At 46.3% G+C, this 13874-nt stretch overlaps 1 protein-coding gene across 1 annotated transcript in view; it reads left to right on the forward strand.

Moving 5' to 3' along the window:
• The first annotated feature begins 2648 nt into the window (after positions 1-2648).
• Positions 2649-13874, forward strand: part of LOC119440408 (nose resistant to fluoxetine protein 6) — a 539389-nt gene continuing 528163 nt past the window's right edge. The window contains exon 1 of the mRNA XM_049661052.1: positions 2649-3635. Within this exon, the coding sequence (XP_049517009.1) occupies positions 3233-3635 (403 nt within the window). The 5' untranslated portion in view covers positions 2649-3232. The remainder of the gene's footprint in view (positions 3636-13874) is intronic.

A 13874-nucleotide genomic window follows, 5' to 3' on the forward strand; every position in this document is an offset into this window, starting at 1 on the left:
TTGATTCGGGATATACAAATTCAGGATGCCTAACATAGGTGAAGCGAGCTGTCGGTAAGCCTAAAGACATCGCATAGATAGCAGGACAAGTGGAAGAGACGATACTGTTGTGCGCATATGTACCGCACCCTTCTTTTTAATGAGAATCGGCTAGCCTAGCTAACAAAATTTAAGAACAATATAGATATCGTTATTTACATAGAGCCGATGCGAAAGCAATCACAAGTTGGGAAAGCTTTTATACGATATATACAATATAGTTACGTGAAATCGCTTCTACAACAGAGGTATCGCGCAGGAGGCTTGATCCTTGTTCCGGAACGCGTATTTCCTTTTTACGTCGTGTCTGGCTTATTAATCTTCCTCGCACGGTTAACAGTGGGTTTTTGTACTCCCTCCCAGAAGGATAATTTGCCCGTTCAACTTAGTCACCTTGATAGAGTCCTTTCAAAAAGAAAAGTTGGTCACTGGCAAGTATACCCGTCACTACAAGCTAAGCAGATAGTCTCCCGAAACGCCACAGCTATGCATTGTTCTGCGAAACATTCAAAACAGTTCCTACGGCTTGAAAATGCATTTAACATTCTTACAGTGGCAAGCCTAGGCGACGTAAAAATTCAGTCATTCCTTTGCGCTTGTCGATGTCGTTCGCCCACACCCGCAGGAGTGCGACTATACAGCTGGCTTTCATATGAAGTTTTCATCTAGGGTACAAAAAGTGTCGTATTATGCGTAGCCAGGCTAACTATCCTGGCATCGGCGTTGAAGTCTAGCACACATCCCCAGCCTTCAGCTTCTAGGCAGAACTACGCCAAATATACCTTCCCATGTCGCTCATCCACATCCATGGATAGGCGGCTATGTCGAACATATTTGCTTTCCATATTCAACTATACTATCTGACATCGCCAAATAGTTACCAATATGTACCGCGCGTCGGCGAGCATCCATAAGCGACATCAAATGTTTCACGCACCCAGGTTCGAAGCTGCTGAAGGTTGAGTTGGGTAGCGCTCACTTGCTCAAATGTCCGGCAGAAAATCTGCAGCAGCAGTATTGACCCCAAGTCAGGCGCGAAGGCCACCCCTCCTACCCCTTACAATATCCGACGGCCCTGTACCGCATTATCGTCTACGTGCCACCTAATACCGTGCAGCTGAACCCCTGCTTGAGACTAGAGGAGTCGAAAGTTGTATTAGGGCTCCGTAGTGCACATTACTTTCGTTAGGCTTCCTGCATCCTGGCAGAGTGGTCGTTTTACTGTCGTTGTTGTTCTCGTTTGAGCCATTCTACCTTGAGGTATGGAGAGGAGCGTAACGAAGGTTCTACGTTGTATAAGAGAGACGATTTAGTCGGCTCATCAAACCACATTGTCTGCGGTAATTTTCGCTTCAGACCCTGAAGTGCTGCTTTGGTATCGGATGTAGCAAAGGACATTGGTGTAAGTTCATTCAATTATGGGTCGCAGCAGCCATTCTGTGCGCTACTTCATTACTAGTTACACTTAAAATGCGGCTCGGGATCCACCGCAAATTGGTCTGATGAAATGAAAAAGAGGTGGGGTCAATATTTTCTTACTTTTCCTTTCGGACATGGTCCAGCCTGAAAATCACGCGAGAATCCGGTCTGAAACATGAACTAATTGCTCGCAAAGTATGAGTAGCGCGGTGTTCTGGGATTCCAGTGCATATTAAGGCGGAACAGTGCAGAAATAAGACTGCACCAGGACGACTTCTCGTCTATTCCTTTTGTTTCGTTTCCGGGCTGTTCCAAACAAAGATACACATGCAGTTCGTAGGTTGTATCGCTTCTCAGGAACAGGTGCCGGCTACTCTGAATATCATACAAAGTGTTAGCGAAGGCGGCTAGCTAATGATAAACGCTTCTTACGAGCCATCCCTTTTGCGAGTTAGCACCGTAGCGTACAGTAACTTGGGGCACTTCTTCAACATGCAATTTGACACTTACATTTCACCTGCGCAAGATAAGTATACGCAATAGAGTATTAACCTTCGCAACCAATGCGGTAAAACAGTAAGTGTCATAGAAAGCCGGCGAGGACTTAAGTGACGTGGTTGGTTTTTACTCGGGCGCTACCGCAGCGCTGTAACCGCTGCAACAGCTGCGGTTGGAGCCGCAGCAGTGCTCCAGTAACCAAGCATTAAGACACAAGTGACGATGCAAACGCTCAGTGACGAAGAGAGTAGAGCAGGCCCGGGATGGTCGCGCAACCAGTAACAGCGTGTGACTGTCGGTGGCTGCGCTGGCAGCGCGGCAACACCTACTGCAGTAGCTACAACGCCGAAAGAAGGCGACGGCGACTCTCCCCAAGACAACAACCAGCGGCGACTACACGGCGCACAGCGACCCAGCATGTACGCGAAAGTGGTGCGCGCCTTTAGGACGGCGTCCACGTGACGAGGAAACCCCCGCGGATTCCCCTTGAAGCTGCCTGGCGACCTCCCCCCCACCGCTCCCGCCGTCGTCTTGGTCGCTGTCGCTGTCTCGACCAACATGGAGGTTGGGGGGAACCGCCAAGTCCAGGAAATCACAGAAACAAAAGAGCGGAGAAAGCGCGCGGTTCCCCCTCGAAATGCAGGAGGAAGGGCAATACCTCCTCGGCAGAAACCGGCCTTCGCACGCCGCCGCATTGCGCCGCACGACGTGCGCCTCCCGCCGTTTTCCCAGATAGTGGAGTAACCGCCGCTGCCCGATACTGGTGCGCGCTATAGTGCTCCGAGCGCGCCTGCTTCCTCCGCCAATCGCTGCGGCAGGAAGAGAGAGAGCGAAAGTGTTCCACCCGAGCCTTCAATCGACCTCACGACGCCAGCGCTGCTAACGCGGACGCCGAAAGTGACGGTAACGCGCATCAGTCCGAAATTGGAGTGAAAGCCAGCCATCCAGCAGGAGTTATGAGCAGGCATGTCTTGACTGGACGCGCGGGCGCCGATGTGCATTCGTGTGTGCCCGGTCGGGCGCGCTCCTGCCCTGCGTTTCTCTGTGCGTATCTTGTGGTGCGAAGGATTTCTCAGAGCCTCCCCGCAGACGGACCCAAGTGAGCTGTCATCGCAGGAATAAATCACCTTCGAGACACAACTGGAGTACGTTCGGCTACTGGATACGTGAGTGCACTCAGGGCCAGCTGTACCTTGCATCTCTGTCTTCCACCCGTACTTTGTCGAATACGAGGAAAATAATCGCAAAAGCCCAGCTTCCAGACAGGGGCTGAAACATGGTGAAATGTGGCCTGTGCCGGGGCGTACCGGCGGCCGTCCTGGTCCCAGCGGCTTTGACAGTGGCGCTCTTGTCTCGCTGCGCGTGGGCCATCGATATTCGGCCCGTGCTGGAGGAAGACACGTCGTCGCTCCTGGAGAACCGCACCTTCGCCCAGCGGTTTCTGGTGCCTTCCGGCGATGGAGTCAACGGTGGGGCCAACATCTCCCACGACGAGGCCAGTGTGCTGGAGCTGTGGCAGACCTACGACAAGGGTCTGCGTGGACAGGTGGACAACTTGCTCAGGCAAGCGTTGCCGTACCTCCTCGAGATTGGCGACGTGGGCATCGACATCCGTTGCGCCCAGTCGCTGCTCAAGATCGTTTTCGGGCTGCGCAAGCTCGAGAAATGGGCCTTCAAACGTAAGCCTCCATAATTTTTTTTAATTCTTGCTCACCGGCCATCCGTCTTACCAATTGCTATTGCATATTTCTGACAGACTTGCGAGTGTCTCCGTAAATATTGCGGGGAAGTTTCGATTGAACACTGCGAGCAAAAGGTTTGTCCCACGGTTTGGCTCAGAAAGTTTGTCGCTCGCTTTACATTGGCTCAAGAAAGAGTAAGCGCAGCGTTACTTTTATACCGATACTGCCTACCACTGACTGCGCAAGCGCATGGTTTACCGCGCATGCTCAGTTGGGGGAACGCGGTATCGGTTACAGTAACGGTAAAATACTAAAATTATCCAAAGAAGAGAAAGTCGAAGATATGTGTCCCATTTATTCCAAGCCCTCAGGTAAGTGTTAGCATTTTGCAGTTGGTTGTTATCCCAAAGAAATAAACTGAGTTGATGTGAAATATCACTTTGAAGATTTGAAAGAAAACTATATTTCGCGAAATGAAGCTGTTGTGACACTAATCCCGCGTGCCGTTGCGCCAAAATCGGCGATTCGAGCGTGGAGCTCGCTATCGTGGCGGACACTTCGAAATCGCACATCTGCAAAATGTCCGTTTCCTGTGTTTGCGAAAGGTCGTTTTGAAGTCTTCTCAATATGCTACAAGTGTCTCTCTCTCTCTTTCTTTATTCATGTCTGTTTCCTTCTGGGAAAAACCTAATAAGGTGTCTGGCATACAACATGCTGATTCTTCACAATTTCCTTCGAAACCTCGGCTGAAATTCGTTTTCGTCACGCAACTACAGATGGAATTTTGCACTCGGAGCAAATATGTCGGCATAATTTATTTCTCCGCTTGTCTCGGGCGAACTAAAGGAACAAGGAAGCCACGTGGTGCTGTGATGTTCTCGCCAACAATTGCGGGCTTGAACGTAAAGCTATTTGCCTGTTAATTTCTAGTGCTTCGGCACAGCACATGTCTCGGAACTCGGGAAGTTCTAGCCGAAGGTATGCTCACGGGCTCCTGCATCTGTTTCGAAGTCCATTCGAAGGCCGGCGTACACAAAAATGTGTTCCGCAGTATTTGACATTCAACGGGAAAATGTGGAAAAGCAGGTTGTTTCGCATTACAGGCTTGCGCATTTACAACGCGTGCAGTCCTCGTCACTGTCAACTTTATTCAATACTTGCGGCTTAAACTCGAAAGGGGCTTCACTCTCGCGCTAAAACAATATCCGTTCGAGCGGTCAGCAGGCGTTATAATGCGCTGTCTCTTTCAATCTGGGTACGTAATATGAAACACTAACAAAAAAATTCTGGGGTTTTACGTGCCAAAACAACAATTTGAATATGGGGCACGCCTTAGAAGGGGTGGGGGGGGGGGGGGGGCTTCGAATTAATTTTGACCACCAAGGGATCTTTAACGTGCCCCCAATGCACGGGACACGGGTGTTTTTGCATTTCGCCTGTGTCATAGAAGCTACATAGAAGCTACATAAAACACACAAACACACACACAAATCTCACTTTCCTCGTCTTTGGATCCTGCCCTGCGTTCTGTATCAAATAAAAAAAACAAAGCCCTATAGAGAAGTCGTATTTGCTCCCGCGTACACTCTCTTACAACGGTCTTGAAAGCATCTGGGGCCGTATTCTGAAACGTTCGCCTAGCTGAAATGTCTTTTTTCGCTTTCAGGCGTGCGCTGATTGGCTGTTTTAGCAATATTGGATGAGCTTATTGGGTGGTTGAGCCCGACGTCATTCAATTTTGCTCAACCAGCCAATCAGCGCGCACGCCTGAAAGCGAAAAAAGAAATTTCGCCTAGGTGAACGTTTCAGAATACGGCCCCTGATTACTTAACGGTGTAAATTAAGCTCCAGGATACTGAACAACTTGACGTTAGGATAAATGTGTTGCCTTATTAGCTAGGAACCATCCTTGTTTGATGGCATAGTGTTATTTGCTGCGTCATAAGGTGTTCCCCTTGAACATATATATGCACCTTTCTAGAGGGCAATTTCGACATATGGTGACGGCGCAAAATGCGGATTCTTCAATTCTACATCATTTACCCCTGAAGATATAAGCTAGAAGCCGTGTGCGCCAAAGCACAGGAAACGAAAATAAACGTGAAGTTCCTGAAGAAACCAACCAGTTCTACGTTTTAAGTCTCGCTGCATATTAGATCGTTGCCCCTGTTGTCCGGTCTTGCAAGGTTAAATGTAAGCTGTTCTAAGAAATAAAATCAGAATCAGACATTCACTAACGCGACGAAGCTTACCCGAGGCGTATGAAAATCCTGCGTATAGGTGTTGGTACTTTACAATGGCGTTCTTCTGCCCAGATGCCATAGGATGCCACTGTGTTAAGCAAGTCGAGCGCGAGGGGGCTATGCGCCTCGGCATTATTTTACGTGCGAGATACACTGCTCTAAACGTATATCAGCACCAAAGTCCCCATAACGTATGGCTATGACGCGGCAAACAAAAACTCCACACGGCGTATATGATTTCGCATGGTTTAAGCAATAAAGTGGTGCAGTTAGTTACATATAAGTGTCGCACAGTTCTTGGAAGCTCAAGAAATTTACGTTAACGGCTTTGCACGCTAATTGAATCTGCGAAATGCTGTTGGCAATCGTCTAGCTCGCATAATATTATGTTTATTAGTCCCTCTATCCAGTGCACAGTATCTGCCCTCTTTGCCGAACAATTATTAGGTGCAGTGTTTTAACATATAGCGTTGCCGTTCCACAGTTACCATAACCAATACCGCCTGCCCTAGTCGTGTTCCAACAGAGGTTAACTCTCAGTGCTCTCGTGGATAGTGACTCGAAAAATTATCCGTGGGCATTATAGTATATGTGCATTTTTAATTTTCTCTTGAATTCCCATGACCTACTCACGCTTGTGCTGTTTGCGTACTCTTGTAGCCTTCTTCTTTTAAGTGCGAAGCACTTTAGGGGACCGGGCTGTCGGCGTCTGATGTGATGTCATGTCGTCCTGGTGACGCACAAAAACAAGATCTGCCGAAAACTCGCGTCTCGTTCACTTGGTATATACCAAAATTGGCATGGAAGGGTATGAATGTATGACTAACATGTCTGATAGGTCATGACATCAATAGCATCACATGATTGTCAATTACGTCACAATTAACGATAATAAAATCACGTGTGGCGCATACCCGCGTTGAATATGCGGGTATGAGCCAGATATGCGGGATATATCAGAAACTCGTGAAAATCGCTTCAGAAACGCCAGTCTGGTACCAGCGCAGTGCAAGAGAGGGCGCCACCACCCCACAAGCGCACGATTCCTCCTGACTTTTGCAAGAATAGCACAAGAATAACATAAGGGAAACATCGGCGCATCACTGATTCGCACTTCCCCAGGTTCCACATTAGCGGAGCTGCATTAGCGCCGGATTTGAACCACACAAGCGCAGAATTTGAGCAGGGTTTTTTTAGTTAAGGGAATGCAAAGTGGGAAAGCATCAAAGAGAGAGAGAGAGAGACCGAAACACCTAAAGCTAAGCAGGACTTAATAGAGGCTCACGTTACCGCACATGCGCCTACGTGTCCTGTTAGACTTGTACAATCTAGTTTCAATGTGTTCAGCATCGGCAAGTACAGCGTCTCACGAAGACGTGGTTACCTGACAAATCATTTTCCCCATGGGGAGTGTACTCGTATCTTCCTTTTTTTTTACGTGATCATGGACTTGCTTTGTTAGTGTTTTATTATAGACTTGTTATGACAGTGTTTTGTGATTTCACTACTTGTACTTTTTTTTTCGCTTTTTTTCTTGATTTCCTTAGTTAAGCTTTGGGATAGCTGGTCCTTTCTGCAGCTAAACTTCCCACATTTCGCAGCTAATGAAGAAGAAGATACTGCCCGCCGTCGACTGTACATGAGCAGGATGTACCGCGCATGCGCAGTCAGCGGCAGGCGGTATCCATTAAAAATTCAAAATAAGATTGCGGGCTTCAACATCCCTAAACTGCACAGTGTGGTATGATAGGCGCTGTTGTGGAGGGCTACCCGGACTAATTTTGACAGCCTGGGGTTCTTTAACGTGAACCTAAATATAAGTACACGAAAGTGTTCGCATTTCGGCTTTCCGCTGCATTAACATGCGGCCACCGCGGCCGGAAATTGAACCTACGACCTCGTGATTAGCAGCGCAACGCCGTAGCCGCTAAGCCAGCACGGCTAGTGCGGTCATCAATTAAGGCAGAACCGCAACGTTATTCTAGGGTACTCTAATAGTAAAGGTCAACTGTTGGGCTTCGTTGGTTGGTACGCGTTCACGTCGGAGCAAAATGAGCGCGAAGCGAAAATGAAGCTAGGCCCCGAGTAGGGCACGTTCCGCGTGCAGTGTACAGGTTTTCATTTTGTTCTCGCTTATCTAACGTATGCATCAGCATTAAGTAGACTGGTAAATGTTTTCACTAAGACGGCAACCTGCCGGAGGGGTTTTCCGGAGTATTTCCGGTGTATCGGCTCACCGCGTCTACTTATCACCATGCCATGTGTTCCCCGAATACCTCCTGCAGTGAAAATAAGCGCCAGGAGGAAGGTTAGTCGTAAACACAAACTAGACTTGACAAGCAGCACTATCCAGGCCTATATAAGAAAGAGAAGGAAACTGCTCTAGTGGCCTTCAGTGTACACGTTCCTTCAGGCTATTATTCGACGTTTTTACTATTAGTATTTTTAAATGTTAGTGTGCGTGTGCATTTTGTAGGCTCTATATGGCGAGAAGCCGTGAATCGCTATGAGGCCTCTCATTGGGACAACGCGCATTGCGCATCACGGTGTCTGACCCCTTCTCGCCGTGAAGAGCGTTCAATGGTCATTTATTTCGGCTTGTCTCTGCCTTATGCACCCTCGTTTAACCCTTTCCGTACCGCGCCCATTGGGTATGCTAAGCCCTCTATCGATGGTTTGAAATGCCGCTTTCGAGACCTTCCGCGCCGCTCACGGACATACTGCGCTATCGGACGTGAAGGTGGAGAACTATAGTTTAGTTTTCTAAGCAGTTCGCTTTTTTTTTTCCCGCCAAGCGGTAATTTTTAAACGTGCCCCGAAGTTTCGCGATCGTCAAAGCAGAACGCAAAAATGTCCGGCTCCGGGAGATCGCAGATATCGCGATTCCGCTGCCTCTGCGGCTGAACTTATCGATACATCGAATAGCAGCGAGTCAGAGGTCGCTGACTTTTCATCGGTCTTTCAGTGTGCCAGTGACGACGACGCAAACCAGCCCAGAACATCGGCGGCCGCAGCCCGACACGCCTAACCGTAGTGCTTGCAATTAAATTTTTGTAGCGAAATGCCTGTTCAATGAAAAACTTTTGAATTTTTAGGAGATAGTGCCTAATAGATGGCAATACATTTTGCATATCTCATAATTTTCTTAGCGCTTTTTTCTTAGTAGATACAAGCGTGTCTTTACAAACTTTGTTCAGTTTTATCGCACAATCTTGATTTTAAAATTTATATCTTTTTTATGACATACATCTCGTTAATAAAACTTTTATACGTGAAAAGTGCATTCATTTTTCTTTCTGTTTATGTATTACATGAAATATTGAGCGCAGTAGTTCCTTCAGAAAAACACATCTGCCGTAACGTACAAAAACACCCATTTTCCCCATGGTAGGGAAAGAGTTAATGGTATGCTACTTGCTTAATATGTTAACCCAACGTTACCCGCCACTGTAGAGCGAGGCCCCTGTCGTCAAAAACCTGATATCGCTGTTTCTAATTGGAAACCGTGAGTGATTAAAATAATGTCTGAGCACTAGTTGTTTAAAGTCGACTTCATTGCCGAACTTGCTCTTCAAGCGCAACTAAGAGCGGTACTGCCGAAACGCCATGTGCGGCCAGTGTAGAGTGCAGACACTTGTACTTTATATGTGAAATACACTACAGCAAACGCATACGTGGGACGTTTCTTAGTTTAAAAAATGATTATGTTGTGGACGATGCCTATTTGTTTTTATAAGCTGTATTAATCCCTGGTTTCCTTTTTTTGCTTTTGTTGCTTTTTCCTTTTTGAAACAACTGGCGTCAGCGGTTTGGTTTGAATACGCCTTTTTAGGGATTATCCGTGTGCTCTACGATCACTCATACCAAAGCTTGCGTGATGCTGACTCCGCGAAAACTACAAATTCGGTGGCAGCCTGGTCGCGTAGTCGAGGATTAAGGGGTGCTGTTCGGTGGGTGCAGACGCATTTTCAATTATTCGCCCCTAACCTGTGACAAAATTCAGCGGTTACTGTATATTTTTCCTTCACGTCTATCCCTGTTTCTTAAGTACTCATGTATAGAATATTAAAGGAGCCAATGGCCAACGGTCGCTTCACGGTCCCTACTTATTTGCTTCGAATAGGTATACCCTAAGTCAACGAGCTTGTCTGCTTGTATTTTATATGAACTTGCATTGCATTCTTAAGTGTAAGCGCATCTCTTCATAGTGAATAATTTTTCATTGACACTGAGGTGGGACCGGATTCAGCCTAAATGTATGTCTGTGGCAGTTTCAGCGTAAAGACCTCGCTACAGTGCACGGTCACGCAGTCCAATATTCATACCCGCAAGTGTCATCGTAAGAACTAAATATTCATTTCTTATTACATTTTTTTGTATGTACTGCTTCCCAGGCGGGTTTGCTGATGAATAAGCACGGCTACGGTCAGTGCGTCCTCCAAGCGTGACATTCCCTTCTCTTAGAATTAGAGAATGGTTAAGAAAGTTGGTAGGGATTCATGGATTTATAATAAAGCGCAACCGAAACGACCCAAGAAGGAGACAGGACTACACGTGCACATGATATTTTGATACTAAAAAAAGGAGACAGGATATACAACTGCCCGATAATTATGAGACGCTCTTTTTATGAACTCACTTGGATCATAATGTGTCAGCGTTGCTTCTGTTGTTTCGTATTTAACACCGAATTAAGCTTTCTAGTATCTTTAGTCTCATATCGCTCCCTTTGTCATAATGCCGTGATGGCTTCTTTGTGCGTTCTTCTGAAGTCTGGTTTCTTAATAAGTCGAGGTGAACATTGCCACGTTTAACACGGCGTTTCTTTTACGTCAAATAAATGGCAAAAGCGGCCCATGCTTGGATGTTTTGGGGATTTTTTGTTCTGTTTGAAGGTAGCATCGATGTTAATAAATCTTGTAGCACCAGGTGTCATCTTATACATGCTGTAACGCGACACCTGGTACCGCAGTTACCGTATAGTGCGCTCTTGCAAATTCTTTCCCGATGGGCGTTATCTTTGAGCTTGACAAGAAGTATTCAAAACATCCAAACTCGGGAGGGAACCACCTTTGTTGCGGATATAGAGCGCCGGTTACCGTTACAATGTCAACTTTACTATGTAAAGTGCAAAAAAATAAAGAGAAGTGCAATTGAAGAGAGAGCATGCGTAATATTACTTCATTACGTGTATTCACTCAGAGGTGCATTCACATTCTGCTTGGCAGTCCCTTAGCTTACGTGGCCTTATTTCTTCTGGAGCACCATTTTGCATGCTCAGTACGTTCATTACATCTGATCTCGTACCGTCGGTACCGTCTCGAACCGTTTGTACTGTGTCCTTAATATGTCACAGGGATTCACCAATTTTCACGAATCATTGCAAGTTGCGAGAGGTTCAGGAAAAGTGGGCTTTTGTGGTCCTAACAAAAACGCACTGAACCCGTAGTTCTCCGCATATGATATTTCTGAGACACTTATACCATTCCATTAAATCGTTTTTTCTTTTAACGCCATTAGTATTGCTAGGATACATCGCCCTCTTTCCGGTCAGCGTGTCCGTGTCTGCCTAACCGTTTTTCTTCCACCTTCAATTAGAAAACAATATCAGTCATATCCGGCGTTGGGCGGAATCCAACCTGCGTCACACGATTCCCTACAAGCACAGCAACCCGATGTTTTAGCACGCTGCGCCACGAATGTCCGCTGGGAGGGACGAATTAATGGCATCTTTCATTCTAACCTCTATCGATTTGCTGCAAGCGCACTCCACACGTGCGTGTCTGACTGATAAAAGGGATAATGGGCCGCTCTTCTAGTTGAGCAGAGTAGCTAGTTGGGCTTAGTTGGTTGAACATCGTAGAAGACTACGGCGCGGAACCGACGAAGACGAAGACCGGAGAGGCACACAAACAGACACAGCCCTGACTTTCAACAATAATGTCTATTTTAACCCGCCGTGGTTGCTCAGTAGCTATGCTGTTGGGTTGCTGAGGTCGTGGGATCGAATCCCGGCCACGGCGGCCGCATTTCGATGGGGGCGAAATGCGAAAATACCCGTGTACTTAGATTTAGGTGCACGTTAAAGAACCCCAGGTAGTCCAAATTTCCGGAGTCCCCCACTACGGCGTGCCTAATAATCAGATCGTGGTTTTAGCACGTAAAACCCCATAATTTAATAATGTTTTTCTTTTTTGCCGGTGCACAGCTTTTAACTGTTCACTATAAAATGAAACGTTGAACAAAATAAAGAGGGCCCAAATTTGCCTAAGCATATTAGAAACTGCCCCTCGCGGTCTTGTCGGGCATGCTGTTCTGATGCGTGGATTCTTGCCAGAAGTAGAGATACGAAATCCGGGGAAATGATGGAAGCATTCTATATCAGCAAGAAAGGTAGCTTGTTGGTCAGCGAAATTTCCGTATCCTTGTACCAGGCCGAGAGAAAAAAAAATTTTTTTTGAGCGTTCCTTATCATACCGCACTTGACGCTTGAATGAATGTGTTCGTTGCGCAGGCGCCGACTGAAGGTATATATGTGCGTGTATTCCGTAAAAAATTTCACACATCTCTGTACATACACCTAATGCTCAGAGCACTTCCTTCGCCATTCGTAAAAGTCGCATGAGCCCGCAAGTCATCGCTGCATCTACGTCGCATACCATGAGACCACGTACACCGGTATTTGCTTTCAAGCAGAAGGTGCAGACATTTACGTCGGGTGGAAATATCATAAATGTACGGGCATGTGTGTCTCCCTTCGCAGCACCTACCTGAAACCATTTTAGAACGCTTAATTTGCGTTGCATATGCCGCAATTCTTCTGATCCGGTATACTAAAAAAAAAAAAAAAAAAAACGTTTTCCGCTAGAAGTGTTCAAAAGAGCCATTGAATCGTGTGTACCATATTAGTGGAGGCGGTCAGCCGATGGACAAAACTTTCTTATGAACGAAAGGCTTTGTGAACCTGTTCCGCAATTTCAACCAGCGCTAAAGCCAGCGCCCGTGGTCGCTCTCTGCATATATCCACGCAGGTAATGTCTTCTCGAATGTTATACAGCGCGCTTGTACGAACAACAGACGAAGGAGGAGAAGAACGCGGAAGATGCGCTGACTTTCAACAAAGTGCACGTAATCATGTGAAACAGACTATTGCCTGCCAGCACATCCGTACGAACGTCTTTTCTCATTGATTTTGTCAAAAGGCAGTGGACAAGCGAATGCAAAACGCGTGAACGAAAACCACATAACCTTTTTCGGCGTCGTAACATTATTAGTATAGATGCAACGATTCATTACACTCTAACATGATCAATAAGGTACATTGCCAGTTAAATGAATGCAAATTGTGCACATAAAATGACGATCAAAGAACGGATGTGAGGTGCGTTCCAATTCCAAATGCATTTTTTTCCTATCGAACTCGCTCACGAATTTTTTTATTATTTTTTTTTCCAGACTGTCACTGGAAACGGGGGCATAGTACAGCTTTGATAAAAGTGGAATATGCACCGCTTCTGCCTAAAATTGTAATTTGTCTTGCATGTCTCTGCAAATGTGCAACGGACAGTACTTAATCTGTGGTAAGCACTTTCAAATACCGGGTGTTTCAGCAAACACTTTAAAAAAAATTTAAAGGTTGCCTGTGGCAGATAGCACAATTCTAGTTCATGAGCTGGTCTACTCGAAGAGGCGGACATTATTCGCACTAAAAATTCGATTGCATAATCGACTAATTGACAAAAAATCACTAATTAAGTTTTAACTAATTACCTTATGACTCACATTGCAATTTACAAATTATAGCCATGGACTTTACAAGTTGGATCCACTTGGAATAAATTCTCAGGATGACACCAGTTTCGAGATATTAATTCCCGAACATTGCGGAGAAATGCATTGGCCTTCCGGTTACTTTTGTGCTTCAAGAAACGGAACTTAACGAAATAGCGTCAAGTTAACGCGATAGTTAAGTGTTAAGTTACCGGAAATCGGA

Source organism: Dermacentor silvarum, chromosome 1, assembly GCF_013339745.2.
Source record: "Dermacentor silvarum isolate Dsil-2018 chromosome 1, BIME_Dsil_1.4, whole genome shotgun sequence".
Lineage (NCBI taxonomy): Eukaryota > Metazoa > Arthropoda > Arachnida > Ixodida > Ixodidae > Dermacentor > Dermacentor silvarum.